Raw genomic sequence first — 12,349 nt, 5'->3', positions numbered from 1 at the left:
TCACATCATTCAACATATAAAAATACAGGCAACGTGGCAACTGACACAACAAGGACCAAATATATATCAGACAAGTAAGTGAAAAAAAAAATGTGTCTACATAATCACAAGACCTGCAGTGGCCAATCAAATCACCCTGGACAAATTGCCCATGTTCTTTAAATTTGCTTTTCAATCTTTAAATTCTAAATCTTAAGACAAAATATTCACAATGTGATGAGACAGTAAAAACGACAATGTAATCAATGAAATTCAGCCTGAACTGATGTACAAAAGATTATATCCACACACACACACACACACACACAGTTGAAGTATGTAATGCTAAGAGGCTCAACTACTGACCACATGGTAATGAATTCAAATCTCACTGTATTATTATACCCGCTGAATTATAATCTATAAGCAAAGCACATAATTCTTTTTGACACTTTGCCAATGACAAAATTTCCAGACATAATCCTGATTCTTTACAGTTGAGTGATTAGTAGTAAGCAGGATATTCAGTTAAAACAACTGCGATAACAATTTGCGTATGTTTAAATTTGAAAAAATCTCTCAGTCTATGTTTTCATGAGAAAATTAGAACATAAACCAGTTAAAAATTTTAAAATCATCTCCTGCTGTTTAAATAGTCCCAGATTAACTGTGACTGATAAAAGACTTTAAATAGTCCCTGACTGATAAAAGACTTTTCAGCTGAGACTATTTCAATTTTTTCAAATAAGGTGTATATCTTGATCTACATAATCGTATGCATTTTACCTTTATCTTAGATGGTAAGATGTAATGTGGGAGATTTGACTGTTGTTTCTAGTAGATCAAGAAGCCAAGTAGAGACTCCCTTGTTGATTCATGTAGAAATCTTCTGTTGGAACTTGACCAAAATGCCCATGTCTACAACATGGTGGTTCTACCTGAGGAATATATTAAGTGTACAAGTGTCTGTGGAATACTGAACTACTTACACTATTAATTCAATGAGCAGGTAGTTCAGGTTATCAAACAACTAGGATACTCATGATTAAAACTAAAAGAGATCCATTTTCTTAACTGCACACATCGTAAATCTACTTTTGTAGAGTCAGTTGACCAGAACTTTGGTTATAACAGCAATTATTACCACTATCACCACCACTACTGTTTTATATAATTTGTTCTTGTCCAGCTGTGATTTCTACTGAGTTAGACTGGATGAAGAAGAATCCTGCACTAACACCAGTCTTCAAGAACATTAACGCAAGTAGTGAAAGTTTCAACAATGTTGATATAAAATCCATACAGCTGCTGAAGTAAGATGAGAGAGTATGTATATAGGAGAGAGGGGAGGAAGATATAGTGAAGGAGAAGTAGAGAGAGATTTGTCTAACTAGAGAGAATACAATGAAATATGAAGATAATGTCAGAGTAATGCAATCTGAAGGTAATTAAGTTTGGAATCAATAAATAAGTACTAACTAAGAATACACACACATACACGGTTAACTAATGACTAAATATATAGACTCAAAATTAATGTTTACTGTGCAATAGAAAGTAGAATTTGCAATACATCTCTCAATAATGCATGCACACACATTCATGGATGCACCAATATATGCACATATTGATGTGAGACAATTAAATAGTTACAAAATTAAGGAGACAAAGGAAACTTTAATTAGATTATCTTCAATGCCCAGACATTTAGCTTTTGACATTTCCATCAATATTGTTAATCCATCTTTGTGAAAAGAACAATCAAATAGTTATCGATTAACAATGCACAAAGCTGGTGATTTTTTTATTTTTTTGTCACTCAGACAACATAGAAATTGTGTGAGTGTGTATGTGTGTGTGTGTATAGAGGTGGGGTGTACAGGTACAAATGTGTGAATGTGTGGGCATGCATGTACATGTGGAAATGCATATGTGTGTATGTGTATGTAAATGGGACATACAAGAGAGCTGTGGTGTTCTGACCTGTCTGGAAAACCAGTAACTCCAAACAAGAATGAGCTCAGACTGCAGTGACCAGTTCAACTCTTACCAAGATAGAAAGTGTGCATAAAACTATGATGACAATGGTGATGGTGGTGATGATAATCAGTATCACAGTGAAGTATGTGCTTGTATATATGTGTGAGAGAGAGGGAAGTGGAGAGAGAGAGAGGGAAGTGGAGAGAGAGAGAGGGAAGTGGAGAGAGAGAGAGGGAAGTGGAGAGAGAGAGAGGGAAGTGGAGAGAGAGAGAGGGAAGTGGAGAGAGAGAGAGGGAAGTGGAGAGAGAGAGAGGGAAGTGGAGAGAGAGAGAGGGAAGTGGAGAGAGAGAGAGGGAAGTGGAGAGAGAGAGGGAAGTGGAGAGAGAGAGAAGGAAGTGGAGAGAGAGAGGGAAGTGGAGAGAGAGAGGGAAGTGGAGAGAGAGAGGGAAGTGGAGAGAGAGAGGGTAGTGGAGAGAGAGAGGGAAGTGGAGAGAGAGAGGGAAGTGGAGAGAGAGAGGGAAGTGGAGAGAGAGAGGGAAGTGGAGAGAGAGAGGGAAATGGAGAGAGAGAGGGAAGTGGAGAGAGAGAGGGAAATGGAGAGAGAGAGGGAAGTGGAGAGAGAGAGGGAAATGGAGAGAGAGAGGGAAGTGGAGAGAGGGAAGTGGGGTGAGAGGGAAGTGGAGAGAGAGGGAAGTTGAGAGAGAGGGAAGTTGAGAGAGAGGGAAGTTGAGAGAGAGGGAAGTTGAGAGAGAGGGAAGTGGAGTAAGAGGGAAGTTGAGAGAGAGAGGGAAATGGAGAGAGAGGGAAGTGGAGGGAGAAGGAAGTGGTGGTGGGAGGGAGACAGAGTGAGAGAGAGATTTAGTTTTCTGACAAAGGGTGAAACATGTCAGGACAATCTTCACCATTTTTCTCTCAACAAAGAGAATAACAGGATGTATTCACATCTGTTTTTCAAGTTCCACTGTGACCTTTAAAAATTGTAGTTGAACTTCTTTCAACTTATGTTAGGCTATTTTTTAACATGCTGTTTTACACAGATATTTATGTGTGTCATCAGCATCATTTTAACTTTCACTTTTCCATACTTGCATGGTTCACATGGAATTCATTGAAGCAGATTTTGCATAGCAGGATGCCTTTCCTGCTGCCAACATTTACCTGCTTCCAAAACAAAGTAATGTTTTCCCTATGACCTGACATTTTTCGTAGAAGAGTGGAAATGAGTGATAACATTTGGACAATAGTGACACTTATTTACAACTATTGGGCAATGTCAAAACAGGGAAACACACAGGGAGGCTTCTTTCAGTTTCCATCTACCAAATCCATTTACAAGGCCTTGATTGGCCTGGGGGTTATAATACAAGATACTTGTCCACAAGGTGCTGTGCAACAGGACTGAACTCCAAACTATGTGGTTGGGAAGCATGCTTCTTAACCACACACCTATGCTTGATCAATTGTGTATGTATAAAATTAAAATTCAAGGCAACTTGTAGAAACCAATGCAACATTAGTAGTGAATTTGGATAAGTTTGTATGCTGCGGGAAGAGAAAACTAATGTTCTGGAGTTATCCCTTTAACTGACAGAAATCAAATAAATAAATAATGAATAAAATTCTTGTTTATTGTTTTTGAATGACAAAAACCTCACCTATGTCGGCTAAAAAAATGTTTTTCTTCATTTTCAGTGAAGGGAAAACTTGAAATAGCTGATTTCCCTTCAGTACAAATTTGTATATCATCATCATCGTTTAATGTCCACTTTCCATGCTGGCATAGGTTGGACGGTTTGACTGAGGAGTAGCAAGCCAGGAGGCTGCACCAGGCTCCAATCTGATCTGGCAAGATTTCTACAGCTGGATGCCCTTCCTAGCGCCAACCACTCCGAGAGTGTAGTGGGTGCTTTTTACGTGCTACCAGCATGGGGGCCAGTTAGGTGGCACTGGCATCAACCATGCTCAAATGGTGCTTTTTATGTGCCACCTGCACGGGTGCCAGTCAGGTGGTAATGACATCAGCCATGCTCGAATGGTGCTCTTTACATGCCACCGGCACAAGTGCCAATCAGGTGGCGCTGGCATTGGCCACAACTATGATTGTGTACGTCTATTTATACTTTGTAGTACGTACATCTAGATAACTGAATGAAATAACACATTCTCTATTAATTTTAATGATATTTCAGTTATTTGATCATCAGAACTACTTCTCTTTGAATTATAATCTAAGTGGCTCAGTATTCCTCATATTTTCAGCCTTAACATAATCCTTTGGTAGACTTAACAAGACTCACTAAAAGTCCAAGTTGTACCTTAACCCTTTAGCATTTACATTTATTGTACCTGTTTATTTTGATCCAGCCTCTAACACCCACTCTACATTGTCATTCTAAAACTAAACAAGCACATCATTCTTAACAATGTGAATAAATAAGCATTACATTTAACAGAGTGAAAGCATGTAGTTCAGCAATTAGTGTATCAGATTCACAATCATGAGGTTGTGAGTTCGATTCCCAGACCAGGCTGTGTGTTGTGTTCTTGAGCAAGACACTTTATTTCATGTTGCTCCAGTTCACTCAGCTGTAGAAATGAGTTACGTCATTGGTGTCAAGCTGTATTAGCCTTTGCCTTTCCCTTGGATAACATAAGTGGTGTGGAGAGGAGAGGCTGGTATGCATGGGCAACTGCTGGCTTTCCATAAACAACCTTGCCTGGATGGGTGCCTTGGAGGGGAACTTTCTAGCTGTAATCCCATGGTCATTCGTGACCGAAGGGGTTTTAACCTTTTACTCTTACATTTGACAGAATCCTAAAGGGTTAAATTACTGATACAGTCTATAATTATATTATATATTATTTACTACATTAGAGATACAAGTCCTCTTGACAGGCTCAAGGCTCAGGTTAAACCAAGGCTACAATAGAAGACACTTCCTCAAGGAACAATGCACTGGAATTGAACCTGGGATTTCATGACTGATGCAAACTTATGAACCAAGACAACAAACAGAGCTTTAGAAACAACCCTACAAGCAGCCGTAACAACCTGGCTAGCCAACAAGAAAACTTTTACATGTCTGTTATACGTTAAACTTCTGCTATTACTAGTTGGTTACTCAACCTACTAGTAATGGCAAACCAACTAGTAATAGCAACAAGATCTCCCTTGAATCACAACCCATTCTAGAATAGCACATCTGGTAATGTAGTCCTAGACACATGGTACCTAGGGTAGGGGGTGGTGATATGTTATGGTCATGGCTGAAACACTCTTGATCATAGCTTTCCTTCATCAGGATTAGCAGCCTCAACAACACCACTTGCCCTTTTAAAACATTATGTACTCTGATGAATTCTAGTACCCTCAGCACCTGATAATTGTAGCACCCTCAGCAATGAGTTGAATCTTCTAGTATATTGTAACTCTGACATCTCGACAACAAGTCTTAAGAATCAATTATATGATCAGGATACAGTGTACTTTGCAGCATCAACAGGCTGCAAAGAGATCATAAAGATGAAGACTAATTTTTAAAAACTGAGTGAAAATCATGGTGGTGATTGCAGTGGTTCTGATAACATTGGTCTTGAAATTAACATTGAGAAAGTCCTGTTTGAGTATATCAATATCAAAAACATTCTATCTGGGCCATCCATCTTTTCATACATCTAGAAAATATGATGTGTGCTTTCACTCTTAAGAGTAGAATCTGATTTCTGGGAATTTGGTTGCTGTTGCTAGCAAGCTGAGTAAAAGCATAAAAGTTCCCCTCATGACTCATGACTAGTTTGGATAAAAAATGCATGCACATGATTGGAAACAACAGTGTAGTGGTAATCTATATACACAAGGAAAAGTATTGAAAACTGAACCCAACTCTTAGGTGTCAGGTAAAAGTAATGAAGGCCAGATGGGCCCATATTTGAATAGGATTGACTGGGACAGTTTAATCCACAACCATTAATTTCAAGACCAATGTTATCAGAACCACTGCAATCACCACCATGAACACAATACCAAGACCAATGCTCCCCCTGCCCTAACTATTGCTGCCACCACCACCAGTACCATTGCCAACATTAACACCCCTTCACCACTATCACCTTTCTCTTTAGAGAAAAAAAGCCAGACTAAGAAATGGTGATTGCTACAGTAGCGGTTAAAGGAACAACTAGAATTATAGTTCAGACATCACTTAGCAACAACACATTGTTTTCTTGTTAGTTAAATACTAACACACACACACACACACACACACACACACACACACACACACCATTACACAAACGTAATCTTGCAAGATGTACTAGGAGAGAGATAATGAGAGGATACATCAGAAGCTTGCAAATGACTCAGTTTAAAGATGGACTGATTGAAAATATATGTGGAAGAAAAGGAGGTGGGCAATAAAGAAATAGTTTAAGAATTCTTCTAAAATGAAGGGGAAAAGAGGATACCAAAAATAAACAAAGAAAACTAAAAGGAAACATAAGGAAACAAACAAGTAGAGACTAGAGATGGAAGGAGTGGGAAATTGAAAAAGTCAAAGAAAAGAGAGAAAGGAAAGAAAGATGGAAGGAAAGAGACAGCAAGAGAGAGGGAATATGAAAAAAAAAAAAATATCAGGGAAAGGAAGATAGAAAGAAAAGAAAGAAGAAAGATAAAGGGAGAACGACGGAAAAGAAAAACAATGGAGAGGAAGAACGATGGAGAGGAAGAATAGCAGAGAGGAAAGGAAGAACGATGGAGAGGAAAGGAAGAACGAAAGAGAGGAAAGGAAGAACGATGGAGAGGAAAGGAAGAACGAAAGAGAGGAAAGGAAGAACGAAAGAGAGGAAAGGAAGAACGAAAGAGAGGAAAGGAAGAACGAAAGAGAGGAAAGGAAGAACGAAAGAGAGGAAAGGAAGAACGAAAGAGAGGAAAGGAAGAACGAAAGAGAGGAAAGGAAGAACGACGGGAAGAAAAGGAAGAACGACGGAGAGAAAAGGAAGAACGACGGAGAGGAAAGGAAGAACGACGGAAAGAAAAGGAAGAACGATGGAAAGAAAAGGAAGAACGACGGAAAGAAAAGGAAGAACGACGGAGAGGAAAGGAAGAACGACGGAGAGGAAAGGAAGACCGACGGAGAGGAAAGGAAGACCGACGGAGAGGAAAGGAAGACCGACGGAAAGAAAAGGAAGAACGACGGAAAGAAAAGGAAGAACGACAGAAAGAAAAGGAAGAACGACGGAAAGAAAAGGAAGAACGACGGAAAGAAAAGGAAGAACGACAGAAAGAAAAGGAAGAACGACGGAAAGAAAAGGAAGAAAGACGGAAAGAAAAGGAAGAACGACGGAAAGAAAAGGAAGAACGACGGAAAGAAAAGGAAGAAGAGAGGAAAGAAAAGGAAGAAGAGAGGAAAGAAAAGGAAGAACGACGGAAAGAAAAGGAAGAAGAGAGGAAAAAAGAACAAAACAGAAAAAGAGAAGTAAAAGTAAATGGAAAGAAAAAGAACAGAGTAAAAGATGGAAAGAATGAAAGGTAAAATGGAAAGAAAATATTGTAAAAAGGAAAAGAAAGAAATAGAAAAATGACAAAGAAAATGGAAAGAAAGAGAAAGAGAAATAGAAAGAAGAGGATGAGAGAAAGAAAAAGACAGAAAGAAAGGATAAAGACACATAAAATGAAGAGAAAGAAAGAAAAAGAAGAAAGGAAACAAAAGGAAGAGAAACAGAAAGAAAAGGAAGAAGGAAAGAAAGGAAGACAAAGAGATTTGCCAGAATGAAAAGACTAAAAGGTAGAAGAATGCAAAGAACTAAGGTTGTTACTAGGCAACTTTCAGATAATGTCTAAAAGAGAAAAACTCCAAGACATTTTCAATCAAGAAACAATAATAAAAAAAGTCAAACTTTCTTAAAAGAAAATTAAAAAACAAACAAAACAAAAATCTGTATCTAGGAGACAAGAAGCAAAAATCACTCAAGCTGGAGAGTATATAATTTCACACACACACAAATGCATATATTATATACATATGCATACATACAGACACACACATACACTAGAACACAAATATTGATACATTATGTACATACACACCATAAAAGACATATATGCAGACACATACAAACATATATGCATATAAAGGCACATGTACATGAGTGTGTAAATTAATTGGATACCTGTCAGTTTCAATGATGGGTATTTCAAGGACTCAGTCCACTAAACTACCTACCCAATAAATGATACTGTTAATGGTTGAGTACTCCATAGACACAAGACATATCCAGAATGGAATTCTCAGGCAGAATCGGGGCAATACTGAGTGTAACAAGACTGGTCCTTTGAATCACAGGTACGATTGTTCTGTTAGGCTTTCAATTACCCCCTCTACTCAAGTTCATTCTCAAAGCCCAGACTGATCAGATGCCGTGGTAAAAAAAAACAAAAGCCTTGCCCCATATATCAATATAAGGGGTTCAAATCTAGGGCTATGTGATTGATTGCAACGTGAACTTCTTCAACACTTAGCCAAGCTTGTTTCCGTGTGCCTGTGTGTGCATGTGCACATACATGTGTCTGTATATGCATATGAGTATGTATATATACTTCCACACACACAGACACACAAATATAACACACATGCCAAATGTGCAAATATTTATACTGTATTTATACATATACACAAATAAATACATTATACTCACACATATACTCACATATATACTCACACATATACATGACACACACACAGCAATATAAGCAGCAATAAGACATGTGAAGACAGTCCAAACACTAACAAGAACAACAACTATAATAACACTAAAATGTCTATGTCTGGAGAAAATTCTTAACAATGGAGAATTTCCATTGAATAGGACCTATCTTCATATGGTAGAAGACATCACAATTAGCTAATCAAGTTAAAAGCAACATTATCACTATTAATTAATGAAGCATTTTCAAGTATATGAAACTACAGACAAGAGACGACACTGAATCTAGAAATCTGAACAGAAGAGGTTGTTTAGTGGTTACTCTAAGAAAAAGTGAGCGTCAAAAGTTTAGCAAGAAAAACAGAGACTTGGTTACACATTTTCTGAGTAGACATGCTTGTGTGTGTGTGCATGCGCAATCATTGTTGTTTAACATCCACTTTTTCAAGCCTGCATGAGTTATACTGAGGCAGATTTTCTATGGCTGCATGCCCTTCCTGTCACCAACCTGTAACTGGTTCCAAGCAAGGTGATAATTTCCCTATGGCCAGATGTGTTCTCACAGAATATTGAGAATTAATGACACTGCTTGCATGACAGTGATACTCATTTACAATTACCACACAATTTTAAGACAAGGAGACACTAACACACACACATAGGAGTTTACGAGTTTTTTTCAATTTTCTTTCACTAAATCTGCTCACAAGTCTTTGGTCAGCCTGAGGTTATATATTGAATACACTTGCCCAAGGTGCCATGCGATGAGACTGAATCATGTGGTTGGGAAGAAACTTCTTACCACATAGCCACACTTATGTATATTCACACACACACATACAGACATATATAAAAATATATCTCGTTCAGAGATTTATTATTGCTTGTTTACACTTTTTCGAGATCAGTGAATTTTCGTCACTGGAAAAAGGATATATGTATTTGCATTGGGACCCCTTTGCATCGAAGATCGGTGACAGTCGTGCGCTGATGAAGGGTAAATACCCAGAAACCCGGGTCCGTGCATATCACGTCAGGTCGACGATGAGAAGGATGACTTCCCTTTGCAAATACTGATAGGGCACAGAAAGTGTGTCAATAGCCAGCTGGAGGAGATGTTCTCCTGGGGCTACAAGCTACAGTAGTATTCACCCCTAGTGGTTAGCAGCATTTAAGTGGCAAATATACTTCACATTGTCGTACAGCTACTGTTTATATCTCATTCAGAGATTTATTATATATATATATATATATATATATATATGCAGCATGTATGTTTTTGGTTTTATATGTACTTAATATACTTTTGTGCAGAGGTATGATGTTTATTCTTTTTTCCCCCCATCACATTGGCAGAAATTTGAAGATTAAAAAAAATTAAATGTTGCCTTAGATGTGGGAATGCCTCTAAATGTATTTCACAAAAACACACACGTGCAACATAGTAGGGTCATTCTACACATTAAAAACACACATATTTTATTATTAGCAATGGAAGCAGTATTAATTCAAAATATAACTCTATATATCTTGACATGGATATAATATAGAAAGCCACAAAGTAGTGGTATTCATCCCAAAAAAGAATTTCATATAGTGCTAATAACCACAGAAGCATATCAGTAGCTACTAATATGATTTTGTGCTTTTTAGTACTATACAAGATGCTTCCTCAAAATGAATACCACAGTTTTGTAGCTTTCTAAACTATATCCATGTTAAGTAAGATATACAGAATACTACTTTACATATTGTTATATTTACTTCTACATTATACTATAATAACATTTTGCACCTCTTAAATCTGGTACTCCATGGTTTGGCACATTTTGAATATGCTGTCATTAGTTTACTAATCTGCCACTAGGGCAGTGCTGTTAACAAGAAACAGGCAATAGGGAAAACCATTAGAGCATTGGATTATTTAGGGACTGAATTCAAATCCTACCATCACCTATGTGGCTGGTGTAAACTTAATCTATCAGTTGGTTTAACATTACCCTCTGTTCCTTGGATGCTTTTAGTGGAATTCAATTTCAAGCAATCAGAGAAACTCTCTGGTCTGAGAATATCATCAACTTGCTTTCTACCTGTATTGGATACCTTAGAAAGAGTCATGGACACTGCCCTTTTCTCTGCTAAGAAATTTTAAAAAAACAGTGTTTAGGTGATACAGTCCTGCAGATCTTTGATATCTAACTGGATGTCATTCAATGGACTAAGATGGACAAATGATGGTGCTAATGTTAATAAGTGTAAGTATGAAGCAGCATCTTTCTTTGAAAAGGTGAGAGTTGCTGAAGGAATTAGATTGCTATAGGATCAGATCTTCAACTGAATATGGATTAAAGGAAAATAAAGAGTGTGTTTTTAAGTCCCACATCCCCTGAAAATGGGGAAAATTACACACTCATACACATGCCAACACACACAGCTACACAAGCGTCAATAAGACATACATACATACATACATACATACATACATACATACATACATACATACATACATACATACATACATACATACATACATGTGAACAGTGTTTACAATTTTAGAATTGGTGTAAGAAGTTAGAAAAAAAAGGCTGGCAACTGGAAGGGCACCTGTCTGTAAAACCACCTCAAAAAGTCCTGCCCAATCAATGCCACCATGAAAAAGTAGGTATAAAGCTATAATAATACACACACACAACATAAAATCAATAAAGTATTTTAACAGATATATCTGTCTGTAATCTTCATAAGGCCACCATTTCATGTTCACTTAGTATCAAAAATATCAAACTTGGAAAAGCTTCATGGAGCTTTAGTATTGATTTAATAGTGCAATTAGTTTACCTCATACACATGCATGCACACAAAACTTCAGTTCACTTTCTTCATATAAGTTTTTTATGTAATATAAACTTGCTTTCAAATCCGTTTCATCCTTCATGTAATACTATGCGCACAACAACAAGTAAATAAATAAGTATAAAACATCACATTTTGGAACTTTAGTGTTTGAAGAATTGTACAGAGCTTTCAAAAGATTTTTCCAGGCTAAGAACCACCACACAAAGCTAGTCTAAAACATCCTTAAAAATGAACACAATACAAACTTACACACACACACACATTATAGACATATATAAGAGTCATGAAAATATTAAATATATCCTTTTAATAGTGAATCTCGATGTGGATACTGCTGTAAATAATAGCAAGTAATATACTAGGTTAAAAAATATCTCTTGGATGGGCATAAGGCTGATGGTTACCTGCTTGACACAAACCTGCATATATTTTTTTGTGGAATCTGTATGAAAGGGCAGTACTCATGACCTTTGCAGGCCCTTTGAGATGAGCGAGATTGATACTAATATATTGCATACACTATTTCAAATTAATACCTGGAAGTAAGACATAAGTAAAGAGAAAGTTCAACACATAAGACATAGATGGGTGAGTTGAGAATTCCAGAATGGAGGCGGAACAAGACCAGACAGCCCCAATGAACAAAGGCTAATATACAGGCAGAGAGAGGAGAAAGCATTATTGCAAACCACAGACTGGAGCATGTCGGTGAGAGATTTTATGCTAATTAGCCAAGGAGACCTTTCTCTGGATGCATCTAGGCTGCTTGTGTGTACAGCAACACTGTTGCAGATGTGGGAGCAATAAGAGAGAGAGAGAGAGAGAGAGAGAG

General features: G+C 37.4%; 2 protein-coding genes across 51 annotated transcripts in view; one reads left to right on the top strand and one right to left on the bottom strand.

Moving 5' to 3' along the window:
- LOC106879405 (phosphofurin acidic cluster sorting protein 2) overlaps positions 1-12,349 on the bottom strand; it is a 296,592-nt gene that overhangs the window by 188,073 nt on the left and 96,170 nt on the right. The gene's annotated exons all lie outside the window — the stretch shown is intronic.
- LOC149133203 (uncharacterized) lies at positions 6,696-7,617 on the top strand (the record flags this gene model as incomplete). The annotated part of the gene is made up of 1 exon (XM_089359870.1): positions 6,696-7,617. A coding segment is annotated over one exon (795 nt), but the record flags the coding sequence as incomplete, so codon positions are not given.

The sequence above is a fragment of the Octopus bimaculoides genome, chromosome 11 (genome assembly GCF_046866305.1).
Source record: "Octopus bimaculoides isolate indiv1 chromosome 11, ASM4686630v1, whole genome shotgun sequence".
NCBI classification, from domain to species: Eukaryota; Metazoa; Mollusca; class Cephalopoda; order Octopoda; family Octopodidae; genus Octopus; species Octopus bimaculoides.
The sequence above is the reverse complement of the archived record's forward strand: the minus strand, read 5'-3'. Positions and strand labels throughout refer to the sequence as shown.